Consider the following 15,827-nt stretch of genomic DNA (forward strand, 5'->3'; position numbering starts at 1 on the left):
CTTAATGTTTTACGTATGCTTTGCACATATGTGTTGTATCCTTTCTATTTCATTTACAGAGTTTGGGGCAGTGGTCTGTTGTAAACATTTGTTTAGTTCCCAATGTACAGGTTTGGATGAGCTCTTTTCTATGCGTTTCAGTGTGTGAAAGGCTAGGGGGGGAAGTTTGGATATGAAATGCAATGTTGAGTAAAGGGCAAGGAAATATGGGATGGGGAGGTGGCTGACAGGTCCTCTTTGATTATACTATTTGGTAATGATGTCTCCTGTTAGAAAGGCAACTAGCAGAGAAAAAACAAAAAGGCAAAACAGAATGAGTGTTTACCAGCCCCACATGCTCACAAGGCTATCTTAGAATAAAAGGAGACCATACCCTTCTTTGGTGAAGAAAAGGTGAAAGAGTTTTACTCACAAATGTTCTTGCATATAATATGCAGGTACAGTGTTGAGTTTCAAAAAAAGAGTTTGTTCGGTCAGTTTTGTGTTCCATTACACCAGCAAGGGCAAGGGACAAACAAACGGGCTCCCAGCAATGGAGGAGGTCAGAGACAGGGGGTGAGAGGAAGGGGAGGAGCAAAAGGAAGAAATCACAAGAAACCACACCATAAACTATAGAAATCCTGAGGCCAGCTGTGGTCAAAATTACCATGGATTAACTAATTGCAACATTGCTCCCTTCCAGTAACTTGCAGATGAAGTTGCAATATTCCCAACAATCTTCACCCACTAAGGTGCTGAAAGGTGCTATCCAAGGTGCTGAACCCTGTTCCCAGCACGGGTTCAGCACCTTGGATAGCACCATTAGAGTTTGGCTGGTGGGAACTAAAACCCTGAATGGAATCACAGCCCCTGTGGAACTGGAGCCGCTAGCCACCACTGCACCCAGCACAACTGTCACCGAGATCACTGAAAACTATACCCAAACCTTTATTTCTAATAGAAACTGCTAATATTAGTTTCATATTTTTCATCGCAACAATGAGGACTAGAACCTTCCTTTTTTACATAACAAATAGCTGGGATTCTGAAAATGTCATACTAGTTACATATGACCATACAGAGGGTGTATAGTACATGCTTGAAAACAGAGATGCAAAACCTCAAGCCTGGGGAGCAAATCCAGCTCTCCTGAGGTCCAAATATGTTCCTCTGGAATTCCCCAGATGGCCACGCCCCTCTCCCTGGCCCCACCCCCTTTTCCCCAACTGCCGATCATATGGTGGTTTCCCAGCTTTTGTGTTTCCTGGCTTCCCCATTCTAGAAGGTTGAAATGCCGCTCCTAAGCCTTGGTTACTGGCTGTGAGAGATTTCAGATAAAATATGCTGGTATTTATGCCACACCCCTTTTGCCTTTGGCCTCACCCACCATGTGGCCCCTGAGAGCATCTGAATTCAGCCCTCGGGCTGAAACAGGTTCTCCACCCTTGCTCTAACACCTCTGCTTGCCTTTCTGAATCGCTGGTGTCACATCCCTTCGTCCTCTCCCTTCACAATTAGCACACCCCAGGAAACAAGGCTTCAGGCCAACACTGCTTTATTAGTAGACTAGCTTCTTTACAATGCAGTTTCTAGGAAACTCTCAGACTGCCTAGAACCAGCTAATCCACACATCTACGAATATCAATGGAGGATGCAAAATGAAAGATAGAGAAGTTTCCAGCAGTCTGAGCAAGAACTTCTCGGCCAGACTAGCTTCACAGGGATGCCCCTCCCTTAGGGTAGCGCCCTCCTATGTTGGCTTCCATGAGTGGCCAACCTGGTGGAGCGTCTGAGCCCTGCCCCCAACTTTTCCCGCTTCACTCTGTGACAGACCCTAGCACCCCTCGCCCTCCTCCTCCGCCTCTCCCTCCAAAACTTGAGTTCTCATGGTGGAGGAACGGGGGAGCTATTTCAGGCTAGGCCCTCTGTGTGTCAAGAACTTGGGAAGGAAGTCTTGCCATATCTGGGCTCACTAGGGAAAGTGCCTCCCTCTGTTCTTGCTGTTCCCATTCTGATTCCGAATCTGAGCTGCTACACTTCTCCACATGCTCAGATTCATTCCTGACAACTGGCATGAATCAGAACGTGTGCCATGTTCATCTCCAACTTGAAGGATAACCAAACTCTTTCCTCCTCCTCCACCTCTTCCTTCTTGGTCAACAGGGATGAAAAAGCTGGTGGCACGTCAGAAGGGCCAGGACACCTTGAACAGGAAAATGGCTATTGTGCAGGATAGGACAATAATGGATGCCCAGAAGAAGGTCAGGCAAGCACGGAGGGTTCTAGGGGATTCGGTCTTGGTCTCTGCTAAAGCCCAGAGAATGGCCAGCGATGGAAAATCAGTCACACAGGAAGGCGCTAAGGTATGAACAGCAGATACCTGGAAGAACTGAAGCCAAACTATATTGTTACACTCACTCCACTTCTCCTAGCAGTGAGAAGTTTCAGAGATGCAGCACTTACCTGGGTTTGGAAGGAGGTTGCAGGATGTTCTTTTTGGAAAGGGGTTGCAGGATGTTCCTTTGGAATGGGGTTGCGAGAGGTTCCTTTTGGAAGGGGGTTGAAGGAGGTTCCTTTGGAAGGGGGTTGCGAGAGGTTCCTTTGGAAGGGGGTTGCGGGAGGTTCCTTTGGAAGGGGGTTGAGGGAGGTTCCTTTGGAAGGGGGGTGCAGGAGGTTCCTTCTGGAAGGGGGTGCGGGAGGATCCTTCTGGAAGGGGTTGCAGGAGGTTCCTTCTGGAAGGGGGTTGCGGGAGGTTCCTTCTGGAAGGGGGTTGCGGGAGGTTCCTTCTGGAAGGGGGTTGCGGGAGGTTCCTTCTGGAAGGGGGTTGCGGGAGGTTCCTTCTGGAAGGGGGTTGCGGGAGGTTCCTTCTGGAAGGGGGTTGCGGGAGGTTCCTTCTGGAAGGGGGTTGCGGGAGGTTCCTTCTGGAAGGGGGTTGCGGGAGGTTCCTTCTGGAAGGGGGTTGCGGGAGGTTCCTTTGGAAGGGGGTTGCGGGAGGTTCCTTCTGGAAGGGGGTTGCGGGAGGTTCCTTCTGGAAGGGGGTTGCGGGAGGTTCCTTCTGGAAGGGGGTTGCGGGAGGTTCCTTCTGGAGGGGGGTTGCGGGAGGTTCCTTCTGGAGGGGGGTTGCGGGAGGTTCCTTCTGGAGGGGGGTTGCGGGAGGTTCCTTCTGGAAGGGGGTTGCGGGAGGTTCCTTCTGGAAGGGGGTTGCGGGAGGTTCCTTCTGGAAGGGGGTTGCGGGAGGTTCCTTCTGGAAGGGGGTTGCGGGAGGTTCCTTCTGGAAGGGGGTTGCGGGAGGTTCCTTCTGGAAGGGGGTTGCGGGAGGTTCCTTCTGGAAGGGGGTTGCAGGAGGTTCCTTTTGGAAGGGGGTTGCGGGAGGTTCCTTTTGGAAGGGGGTTGCGTTTTCTAATATTCGACCTTATTTGCAAATATACAGGTTGAGCAAATAACACCTGCAGGAGGACATGGTCAGGATCAGGAATGCTGTGCACAAGGAGGAATTAATCATTTGCTCACTACATTTTGACAATGTAGTTGGTCCTCATAAAGATATTTACTCTAGCATTACTTTTGGAATTCTTTTCTAACAGACCAGCACTGCTGCCTGCCTTTTTCACCTGTGCTTTGTCCTCCTCTTCTGCAGGCGGCCCAGGACATGCTCAGAGATGCAAAGCGGGAGAGGAAGCGTGCTGGGAAACTTGGGACGCAGGTTGCTGTGACCATGGCAGAAATCTCCAGGCAGGAGCAAGAGTCCAAAGAACGAGGCAGCAAGCTTGGGAATCCTGGTGTGGTCAGTTATGTTCCTGGTCCATCAGCCAGGGTGCCCATGTTTGTCCTTGTTTCAATCTGCCTCCTCTTTCTCCACCAAACTATTGTTTGTTTACATCCTTCTCTTATGCTGTAACAAGTCTAGAGTGTATCTAGGGATTGGTTGCCCATACGATTGGAGATGGGCTGTAGCTCAGTGGCAGAGCCCCTGCTTGGCATGCAGGAGGTCCCAGGTTCGATCCCCAGGCTCTCCAGGTAGGGCTGAAAAAACTCCTGCCTGAAACCCTGGTGAGCTGCTGCTGCCGGTCAGTGTCAACAAGACTGGCCTAGATGGACCCATGCTCTGACTCAGTATAAGGCAGCTTCTGATGTCCCTAAGATCATGCATATCAAAGAGTGCCAGCGTGGCGTACTGGACAGAGCATCTGAGTAAGACAGGGCAGACCTGTGTTCAAAACCTTGCTCACCTCTCAGCAGTGAAGCTCCCTGCATGACTTGGGACCAGATGCACCTAGGGATGTCGGAGGGGGGGCTGAGTTTCATCAGCTCAGCCCCCCAATCTGCATCGAGTCGGGCCAGCTCGTGGACTTTCCAGGTTTGTTTTTCTTTCTCATAAATAGAAAGTCATGCAAACTGCAGGCACGATCTGCACAAATTACGGCCAGAATTTGCACTAATTAAGCAAATTACGACCCGGATTTGCGCAAATTATGCAAATTGCAGGTGGAATTTGCACAACTTTCTGTTTAAGGTTTTAAGAAAACCCGAAAAAAGTTCCCAGATCTCGGGGGAAAAACTGCAACTGGGTTTATGAATGCAAGCTGAGCTGGGAGGGTAACAGGAATCTATCAGGCCCAAAATGGGCTGAATTTGCAAACAGTGGGCAACCCTAGACACACCCTTTCAGCTGAACCTACCTCATAGGGCTGTTGTGAGGATACAGTGAAGGGAGAACAATGTAGGTTACCATGAGCAACTTGGGAGAAAGGGCAGTATATAAAGGTAATAAGTTAATAACCAGCACAAAACTAGCCCTCACAGTCTGTCCCGCAAGCATTTTCCTGCAGGAGTTTGGGTTATATCAGGGGTGCAGAACTTCTTCCTACCCGGGGGCCGCATTCCATTTTGGAGAAGCTCTCAGGGGTCACATTCCAGTGGTGGGCAGGGCCAAAGGCAAAAGTGGGTGGGACTGAAAATGCCAGCTTGAAGCTCTTCCCTTGGGAGGGGCATTTCAATCTTTTGTTTGTTGTTTATTCGCTCAGTCGCTTCCGACTCTTTGTGACTTCATGGGCCAGCCCACGCCAGAGCTTCCTGTCGGCCGTCGCCACCCCCAGCTCCCCCAAGGTTGAGCCCGTCACCTCCAGAATATCATCCATCCACCTTGACATTGGTCAGCCCCTCTTCCTTTTGCCTTCCACTTTCCCTAGCATCAGCCTCTTCTCCAGGGTATCCTGTCTTCTCATTATGTGGCCAAAGCACTTCAGTTTTGCCTTGAATATCATTCCCTCAAGTGAGCAGTCTGGCTTTATTTCCTGGAGTACGCACTGGTTTGATCTCCTTGCAGTCCAAGGCACTCTCAGAATTGTCCTCCAGCACCACAGTTCAAAAGCATCGATCTTCCTTCGCTCAGCCTTCCTTATGGTCCAGCTCTCGCAGCCATAGGTTACTACGGGGAATACCATTGCTCGAACTATGCAGACCTTTGTTGTCAGTGTGATGTCTCTGCTCATAACTATTTTTTCAAGATTTGTCATTGCTGTCCTCCCAAGAAGTAAACATCTTCTGCTTTCCTGGCTGCAGTCAGCGTCTGCAGTAACCTTTGCCCCTAGAAAGACAAAGTCTGTCACTGCCTCCACGTTTTCTCCCTCTATTTGCCAGTTATCAATCCAGCTGGTTGCCATAATCTTGGTTTTTTTGAGGTTTAACTGCAACCCAGCTTTTGCACTTTCTTCGTTCACCTTTGTCATGAGGTTCCTCAGCTCCTCCTTGCTTTCAGCCATCAAAGTGGTATCATCTGCATATCTGAGATTGTTAATGTTTCTTCCAGCAATTTTAACTCCAGCCTTGGCTTCATCAAGCCCAGCACGTTGCATGATGTGTTCTGCGTACAGGTTGAATAGGTAGGGTGAGAGTATACAACCCTGCTGTACTCCTTTCCCAATCTTAAACCAGTCTGTTGTTCCGTGGTCTGTTCTTACTGTTGCTACTTGGTCATTATACAGATTCCTCAGGAGGCAGACAAAATGACTTGGTATCCCCATACCACCAAGAACTTGCCACAATTTGTTATGTTCAATCTTTTAGAATGTGGCAAATAGCAGCACAAAAGAGGGAAACCACCAATGATTGGTGGTTGAGGGGAGGGAGTGTAGCTATGAGAGAGGCATGGCCCCCTGGGGAACCCTGGAGGGCTGGATTTGGTCTCTGGGCCTGAGGTTTTGCACCCCTGGATTATAGAGTCCTGTGCGGAATGGAGCAATATTGAAGCAGAGGGAGGAAGAAACATGAAACCTAGAAGAGCCCTCACCGCTTCAAGTCTGGTTTCCAATCCCTACACAGCCTAAGAACTTAAGAGCCTAGCTGCATCAGAACACAGGTCCACCTAGTCCTGTTTCCTACAGGAAGCAGCCCGATACCTCAAGTATGCCCGCAACCAGAACTGGAAGGCAGTAACTCTTCCCTGCCTGGATTTGGTGTTGGGATACTGGTGACATGGATTCGTGTTCCTGCTGGCACCATTTAGACCAGGGATAAATAACCCAGTGCCCTTCACATGTTTTGGACTACAACTCCCACAAGCCCCAGCCAGCATGGCCAATAGTCAGGGGTTATGGGCATTTATTTATTTATTTATTTATTTACCGCCCAAGAGCCGAAGCTCTCTGGGCGGTTCACAGCAATTCACAAGATTCGGGGGTCCTTCTCCAGGAGCCAAAAGAGGTTAAGGCACATGGCTACCAGGAAAAGGGCCTTGTCTGCTGTGGCACCCCAGTTGTGGAATGAACTCCCTAGAGAGGTTCACCTGGCACCTACGTTGTACTCTTTCCGGTGCCAGGTGAAGACCTTTTTTATTTTCCCAGGCGTTTTTAGCATTGTAGCTTTCCCCGTTGTTTAGCTCCGCTGTCTTAAATCCGCTAGTGCGTTTTACATATCTGCACTGCTGCTAGGTTTTACTCTGGTTGTATTTTTATTCTGTCGTTTTAATCTATTATATTTTACATTGTATTTTCTGTTGCATTTTTGTGGTTTTAATTTTGGGAGCCGCCCAGACAGCTTTGACTATTGGGCGGTTTAAAAATGAAATAAATAAAGAAGAAGTGTACAAAATGTAAACACAATTTAAACAGCTAAAAACAATTTCAATAAAATACTAGGCCTGTTCAGACAGCTGGCGTAAATGCCCCACCACCTGACTGGTTAAATGCCTGGGAGGAGAGGGCAGTCTTAACCTGGCACCAAAAAGATGAGATGATGGTGTCAGCGCCCGGCAGCCTCACTGGGGAGATCATTCCATAATTCTGCTGGAGTCTAAAACATCTGGAATGCCCCAAACTGATTTAGACTCACTAATGCATGTGCTGTCTCATTTGAAGGTTACAGTGGAGATGAACAATCTTGAGATGAGCCTCCAAGAGACACAGAGCTCCTTGCAGTTGGACATTGAGACTCTCAACAACCTTCTCGCCAACCTAGGTGAACAATAGCACGTTGTCTTCACCCCGACCCACCCACACGCCCCTGTTTCCATGGGCTTCATTATGAGAACAGCCAGACCCTAGCACAGGAGTCCCTGAACATTTAGGGCCGGTGGGCACAATTGCAATTTTGAGAGTACTGTGGCCGCTCTCACAAAATGGCTGTCGTGGGGGCTTGCCCATTCTCAAAATGGCTGCCACTGTGCGCACTGCCAGTCACAAAACATTCATTTCTAAGAAGGCCAATGGGTGAGGGAAAAGTAGCTTGCTGAAGAACCAAAGTCCAAGGCGGAGGTGAGAGTCCAAGCCACAAAACATAAACCCACTCTCTGGAACCGGAAGAAAGGTGCTGCTGGATAGCAGCACTTCACTTCGCAGCATGCCAGGCTCCCAGGTTAAAATAATAATCCTTTTAAGAAATCTTAAGAAATAAAATAAAAATCAGAAGGGGCAGGTACCAAGGGAAGTGTCCATGGGCATCGCATGAGAGACCCCAGCCCTGACAGTGACATGAGAGCTCAGACATGGGCTTGAACAACTTGGGATACAGAGAATAAAAGGTCAGAGAGTTTGTGTTTGGGGGTTACACCATGTGGAACTCCTCAGCCAGCTGCTTTTCTTCACCTGTTGGAGAAAACATGCAGGTATTTACATCTGTTCTCTGGTGGATGGAAAAGTCGTGGCGGAGAGGGCCCCTTCGGAGCGAGAAAACACCTGGAGAAAAACAGGTTCAGGACCCGCTACAGTCGGCATTTCAACTTCCCGCAGCTGTTTTTGTTGTTGCCAGTGGAGTCTGGGGGCTCCGATTTCGGTGGCGTTATGAATCCATTCTGGGTTTCCCCCAGAACCAGCCAGAACTCTAAATGAGTATCCAAGGTGCTGAGCCCTCTTCCCAAAATACTTTCAGTGCCTTGGATAGCTCCTTTAGAGTTCTGGCTGAACCCCAGAGCAGATCTACAGCCCCGCCGAAATAGGAGCCCCCCCCCCAGACTCCACTGGCTGTTGCGTTTTAAAAGAAAAATCCAGAAGAAGCGATTGTCGCGGCATCCAAGCTGTTTTTGGCTTGTGCGATTTTCATGTGCAATTGCCTTGCCTCAACATCATCTTGCACTTGTAAGCCGCCTTCTATCTTTCTTTCTACATTTAAAAAAAAAATGTTAAGGAGGAAAAGAGAGAAATTAGCTGCGTAACATGGTTGTATTGAGAGCACTAGGCGCTCTGTCTGACCTGGAAGCCCCCTGAGCGAACATGGATATGCCAGTTCCATGGCTGAATTTTCAGCACTTCCAGTCGCAACCACTAGAGGGAAGCCTTCACTTTTTAAATTGATCACTTTTTTTTTATAAGGATTTTAAGAGCCAAAGAGTGAACTTTCATTTGAGTGTTGCAATCAGGAACCCGTGGAGGTTCCAGGAGCTGCCAAAGGTTGTGTGTGTGTGTGTGTGTGTGTGTGTGTGTGTGTGTGTGTTTGAACTGGCCCCGCTCCCTTGCCTTTTTACAGCAGCCTCGCAGGCTGAAATTAAACAGGCAAGGCTGTTTTTCCTGACAGGGAATGGGAAAAGCTTCCAGCTGCTTGATTTCCACCTGCAAGGCTACTATAAAAGAGCAGTAAATGCTGACAGGCCCAAGACTGCATGGGCCTTATCTAGAGCTGCAGTATATTCCAAACGTACTCCTGCCCGTTTTGGGACATCTGAGGAACACAAAGGCTGACAGAGGGCCTGGGAAGTTATTTAGCCAAGATGGAGGTCATTTTTGGCCCAACGCAGAGCTTTTGAAACAAGGCAGAGGTCATGAGCTGTTCCCTTTATAAGGAGTTACAGGAGGAAGAAATTTCCCAGAGGGCTGGCCATGTCAGTCTGTTGCAGACGAAAAATGCTAGCCTATTTTAGCTTCAAGCTGTTACTGCCAGTAATTAAGCCTTAGGAAAGGCATTTCAACCTTTTAGAATGGGGGGGAAATGGGGCAAAAGCGAAGAAACTGCCAAACGATTGGTGGTTGGGGAAAGGGAGCGTGGCCATCTGGGTAACCCCAAGCCAGGAAACTGCCAAACGATTGGTGGTTGGGGAAAGGGAGCGTGGCCATCTGGGTAACCCCAAGCCAGGAAACTGCCAAACGATTGGTGGTTGGGGAAAGGGAGCATGGACATCTGGGTAACCCCAAGCCAGGAAACTGCCAAATGATTGGTGGTTGGGGAAAGGGGGCAGGGCCATCTGCGTATCTCAAGGAGCGCCTCCACTCCAGCAACACCAGACAGGCTGCTCAACAAGATCAGCCTCGGATGGGCTTCTCTCTGTCCCATCAGCCAGGAGAGCTAGGCTGGTGAGGATGAGGGGGAGGGCCTTCTCTGTGGTGGCCCCCACTCTGTGGAACTCCCTCCCTAGGGAACGCCATGCCCCCTCTTTAATGAGCTTCTGCCATGCATTAAAAACATGGTTGTTCAGGCAGGCATTTGGGGTGGGTTAGGGTAATTTTAGACATATGATGTTTTTAATCTAGAATTTTATTGTTTTAAATTGTTTCTATTGGTGTACATCACCCAGAGTGGCTGGGTGACCAGCCAGATGGGTGATTAATAAATTTAATTGATAAAGAAAAATAAATAAATAAGTGGGCTACATTCAGCCCCTGAACTTGGGGTTCCCCACCACTGCTTAACAGCAATACAAACCCACAAATAAAACTCAAGAACAGCAATAAAATATAAGGATAGACAAGAAAGCCACAGCAGAAGTAGCAATAAAATAAAAGCTAACTGGGGGCCGGCAGGGGGTTTAATTCCAAATGCCCTCTGAAACGTCAGTGTCTTAACCAGCTGCCTAAAAACCTACTAATGGGAATCAGGCAAGCCTTGCTCAGGACAGGAGGGCATTTGAGGAAACAAGGGGCCACCACTGAGAAGGCCCTGCACTACAGAGCCATACACTGTGCATTCAACCATAGAGGGATACAGAGCAGTGCTTCAAAACTTGGATGCTGGACTAGGCTCATATCAGGAAAGTTGGTCCATCAGGTGATGGGATGACACAGGAATCCATGATAAGCAATACAATGTATGCAATGATATTGGGGGGGGTGGATGTTGGGCATGGCGATGCCCTTTCAAAGGCAGCCCAGTGTAAGGCACGCATTTTATTTCCCTCAGGAAACCTGGATCACAACACCCAGTCGGAGGCTGTGCTGGATGCGAGCCGAGTCCAGCTGGAGCGCTTGCAGGTGCACCTTTCGGGGCCCGGGGACCTGGGGCGGAAGCTTAGTGCCTTGCAGGAGGAGGCAGACCAGCAGCAGCAGAGGATCGAGGCCTTCGAGGTGGACCTGAAGGAAATCCAGAGCGATAAGCAAAACCTGGAGGCAATTCTCCAGAGCTTGCCCAGCGGCTGCTCAAGCTGGAAGTGAGCCTGAAGCGCTCCAGAGCTCCACCCTTGGCACCCAGGAGACTGAAGACCTGACCGCAGAGGAGGCTGGCAGCTGTGATGTCAGTGGGGCAGTGAATCCACTCCAGGTTTCAGTCAGAACCAGTAAGGACTCTGAAGGAGCTATCCAAGGTGCTCCTTTAGAGCCCTGACTGGTTCTGACTGAAACCCAGAGCAGATTCATCACACCTTGGGTAGCTATGGGTGTACGGACCCCACCTACCTGGGTCTGCTGGGGGGTCTGCGGGGGGGAGGCGATCTGGTCCTCCCCCTGGAATCCTCCCTGGCCGGCTCCACTCCACGGTGAGTCCGCCGAGCCACCGGCTGGGGCCAGCCGCTGCCGGACTTCCAGCCACGGTTGCTCTACGGACACAAATGGCGTCCGGCATAGCGGACGCCATTTGCATACCTCCCTTTGGCCATGATAGGCTACGGAAAGATTTACGTAGCCTATCACGGCAAAAAGGGAAGGACGCAAATGGCGTCCGCTATGCCGGACGCCAGTTTGCATCTGCACGGGGCAGCGGATGGACCCGGCCAGAGCCGGAGCTGGCGATGCCAGCCTGCCAGGTAGGTTCCGGCCAGGGAGGACTTTGCGGAGTGGCAGAGTGGGGTGGTCCGTTCCGCCACGGACTCCGGGCTAATCCACCATCCCTATGGGTAGCTCCTTTAGAGCCCTGACTGGTTCTGACTGAATCCCAGAGCGGATTCACCACCCCCTGACATCAGAGCCACCAGCCTTTGCAGCCTAAGCGAGATGAGTACATGAAGTAAAGAGGGGGTTATGGCTGGACAACATATTGACATTCCCCTTGTAAGAGCTGTTCCCATGACCGGCAGTGCCGAAAGAGTTAAAAGTTGGCATATCGAGATATGACGCCATTTTGGCTGTGTACAGATAATAGCTTTGGACACTGTGGGGTACTCTGCACTGTTTAAAAAAAAAAGCCTGAAAAGCTAGCCCAAACTCAACAGACGTTGTCCAGACCTTTTTTCGAGCATTTCTTTGCAACCATAAGGGCTAGAAACTTTAAACAAAAATAAAAGTCCAGATTCTCAGGAAGCTGAACCCTGTGGCTTTTCTGCACATTGCTTTTGCATCCTGCCACAGTGTCTGGTTAAATTTGGTTTTGTAGGTGTTCAAAGAGCTAATGGTACCGTGGGAGAGGGAAAACTAACTCCCCAGGACTGTGATTGGCACTTGCTGAAATAAACATGGTTTTGGTGCAACAGTTGCGGACATCTAGTGGTTAGTATCCGTGGCAGGTAACACACTTCCCTCCAACTCCTATGGCTCAGACATTTGGGAAAAGGTTTTGTAAAGCTTTTCTTAAACAAACGAAGTGCATGTAGCCTTTTTGGAAAAGAAAAGAAAATGTGCAGATTCGCACAGCTAGAAATTGACTAGACCAGCGCTGTGAAATTGACTGGGCCAGATACTCAGCACAGGCTGGTCTAGCCCATTTTCACTACCCCATTGCAGAAGCAGATGCAATAAGGAACAGAGAACCCCCTTCAAGATTTGCCCTTCCTCTATTACCTACGTCACAGTTGTCAAGATACCGATTCATTGGACACAGCTTCTGCCACTCTTTTTCCAGCCTTGTGTCAGGAGGCCCTTGCCGGCCTCTTTCAGTCTACTCCAGTAGCCAACTCTAGACACAGACAAGGATTCTTTTCAAGGCTTTATTCCTTTTACAACTTAATAACTCTATCACCAGCGACTAAGCTATGAACAGCAGAGTAATCTATGCCCCGGGTTGGAAACAGTTGGTCCCCGTTTGAACAAGAATCACTTGCAGACCCTGAACTTATGGGCTAGGGAGAGTCCCTCCCCTTTTCCTTTGGGTCCTCTGGACGCAACCATTGCTTGCATGCCAAACAGGCACTACACCTCCTTTCCGCGCCCTCCATAGCTCGTTGCTCTTTGCGTCTGCATCGAGCATCCAGCCAGCCCTCCTCCCGCGCTCTTTCACTCCCAGGACTGCTATCTATGTCTGCAATGCCGGTAGGAGGAATCTCTGCCAGCTGCAGGGCCTGGGAGAGAAGAGCACACTCCTCTCCCACGGATGGCTGTTCCTCCTCAGAATCAGAACTGCTCTGAGGTTCTATGGGCTCAGTGTCCACCCTGACACCTTGCTATGTCCAAACTTTTCATGTAGGTCAGTGTTAGAGCACCTTCTTTGCACGCACAAGGTCCCGGGTTCGGTCCCTGGCATCTACAGCTAGGGCTGGGGAAAAACCACCTGAAAGCCTGGAGAGCTGCTGCTGCCAGTCAGAGTTGACAATACTGGGCTAGATGGACCCAGGGTCTGACTCAGTATAAGACAGCTTCCAATATTTCTAACTTATACTGGTGATCTTGGTAAGGAATTTGGAACTGGCATTTGGCCATTGCTGGCAGAACAACCATCTAGCGCTCTCTGACCATTGACTTGCAGCTTCATCGTCCTGGCCACAACACTGGTCTCTGCAGTCCCTTGACAACAACGGGCAACCAAGCATTTTCAAACAGGTGGCTTTATTCCAATGAGTTTCTTGCGAATGAGAAGCATTTGCAAATATATAAGTCTGGAAAGTTTTGTCTTGGATTTACAAATACAGGACTTGACATCGTCCCACTGTGTGTTGTGAATATTTTTAACAGGCGTCTCTTTATTTTTAATTGGCGAACAGACCCAATCTCATAATACCAAAACCCAACGGGGGTCATCCCATGAAGCTGAACGGTGGGAGAGGACAGATCAAAGGAAGTCCCCCTTCATGCAGCGTAGTTAAACTATGGAATTTGCTTCCCCAAGATGTAGCGATGGCCACCAATTTAGGTGGTGGAGAAGGCAATCATGGAGGTGAAGGCAGTGGCTACTAGCCCTGATGGCTCTGTGCTACCTCCACTATCAGAGGCAGTGAGCCTATGTACACCAGTTGCTGGGGAACATGGGTGGTCGGCTGCTGTTGCACTCCAGTCCTGCTTCTGAGTTTCCCGTGGGCAGCTGGTGGGCCACTGTGTGAACAGAATGCTGGACTAGATGGACCTTGGTCTCATCCAGCAGGGCTCTTCTGATGTTCGTATGACCCAGATTCACACAGGTTGGAATAGCCTTTCGTTTGATGCAGCAAAGCCTTCGGGCAAACCCATGGCACTCTCGGAGTTGGACACATTGTGTATGCTCTGTCTGAGTGAAGCCATGCCCATGGGCACCCCTAGGCACAGCCTCTGCCCTGGTGTACCCCTATAGCCCCTGGAGGAAGGGGTCTGTCCACTCCATTCCCCTGAGCTGGGGCTGCCCACAGCAGGGAGGAAGGAGAAGCCATATAACTCTGTCCCACCACCTACTAATCTCCCCTGGCTTCAAACTGTATGGACTGCAAAGCTATGTGCTGTTTAGGGGCTTCTGCCCCTAATGGCAGAAGGTGTTACTGCAGGCTTCCACCACCAACACATTTGAAATTAATATAAATTAATGCATTTTAAAAACCAAATAATCCTGAGGTGCACACCCCTAGAGTCCCCTTAGTATGCATGCTGCATTTCAGGTGCCTAGGTTTCAAGGTCTTGGTGCTATGGAGCGGACAGACAGACACAAACACACATGCACGCACCCTCTTTCGTCATGACAGATTCTGGCTTGAGGATGAAATGGAAACAGAGCAGAATGTTTACAAATATCTCAGCTTTCACCAAATGCGGTACTTTTGCTAATTTTGCCCCCCCCCCGCCACCCCTTTGCCTTTGGCCTCACCCACCACTGGTACGCAGCCCCCAGCAGCATCTTTGAAGGGGAATTTGGCCTGAGACTGAAGGGGTGAACCACCCAGGCCTAGATGGCCCAAGAGTCTGACACAGTAGAAGGCAGCTTCCTATGTTCCTAACATCTGAAGGGCTGTGGGTTCTCCGTCCCTTGTGTAGCACGTAAGATTTGATTCTGGGAACTCTCAATCCACCTCCAAAGATTTGGGAGTAGGAGAAAGGGCATCTGGGACCTCTGGATGATTGGACCTCCAGCATTTCAGTGCTTCTACAAAACTCCGTAACGCACACAGACTGGGTCCACACAGCACCCTAACCCACACTCCGTGGTCGAGTGTGGGTTGTTCGTTGAACTGTTGGTGAGCATGTTGTCTGAACCCAGGTCACTTTCTGTGGGGTGGCTTGTTAACCATGCAGCGTGGCTTACTTTTGTCGAATAAGCCGCCTTGAGAACCCATGGGTTGTTGTTGGGTTGGTCAGGGTGGTTAACAAGCCACGCTGCATGGTTAACAAGCCACCCTGTGGAAAATGTCCTGGGTTCGGACAACACGCTAACCCACAGTTCAACAAGAATCTACACTCAACCACGGAGTGTGGGTTAGCGTGTTGTGCGAGCAGCCCCACACACACATGATAAACCTTTGATGCCATCCCTGACAAAGGCAAGTCTGCTGTCGTATTTTCCTCCTTCCTCTTTTTCCCTGTTCCAAGGGCAGTCTTCCAAAAACAAATAGTGTTGCAAAGCAAAACAAACGAACGGGCGGAAAGCAGATTATGAGGCAAGCAGAGTCCAGATTGTTGATATGTTGGTTACGGCTTGGCCTCCCCCAGGAAATTACTAACACTCTGGAATCCGTACACAAACTCCACTAGATCACTCCTTGCTTCCCCAGCGTTGGAGAAGCCAAGGTCAGGCTCCTCCTCCAGCGGTGACCTATGTATGGGATCCTGCCAGGATTTTGCAGCTCTCTGCATTCTGAAATCTGATTTGGGTAGGGCAGGGGTGACCAAGTTGTGGGCCTCCAGATTGTTTGTTACTTTGTTTTGCCTACAACTCCCGTGATGCTCAGCCAATGGTGAAGGATCTGGAGGGCTGCAAGTTGGGCCACCCCTGGTGCAGGGGCAAGGGGTGGCCCTGTTATAAGGCTTTTGCTTCTTGGGGTGAGCTTAAAGGGGCAGAGAGTGGGAGATCCGCAGATCTCACCTATGGGGCATGATCCTCAGGCA

The 15,827-nt window shown here is 49.9% G+C and overlaps 1 protein-coding gene across 1 annotated transcript in view; it reads left to right on the forward strand.

Annotated features, from left to right (window-relative positions):
• The window catches only part of LAMC3 (laminin subunit gamma 3), an 86,991-nt gene extending 74,913 nt beyond the window's left edge, over positions 1-12,078 (forward strand). The window contains exons 25-28 of the mRNA XM_084821050.1: positions 2,143-2,342; positions 3,617-3,763; positions 7,335-7,434; positions 10,582-12,078. Coding sequence (XP_084677176.1) covers positions 2,143-2,342; positions 3,617-3,763; positions 7,335-7,434; positions 10,582-10,832 — 698 coding nt within the window. The 3' untranslated portion in view covers positions 10,833-12,078. The remainder of the gene's footprint in view (positions 1-2,142; positions 2,343-3,616; positions 3,764-7,334; positions 7,435-10,581) is intronic.
• Positions 12,079-15,827: the final 3,749 nt, after the last annotated feature.

The sequence above is a fragment of the Heloderma suspectum genome, chromosome 14 (genome assembly GCF_057233095.1).
Source record: "Heloderma suspectum isolate Gila_16-S chromosome 14, 16-S_ref, whole genome shotgun sequence".
NCBI classification, from domain to species: Eukaryota; Metazoa; Chordata; class Lepidosauria; order Squamata; family Helodermatidae; genus Heloderma; species Heloderma suspectum.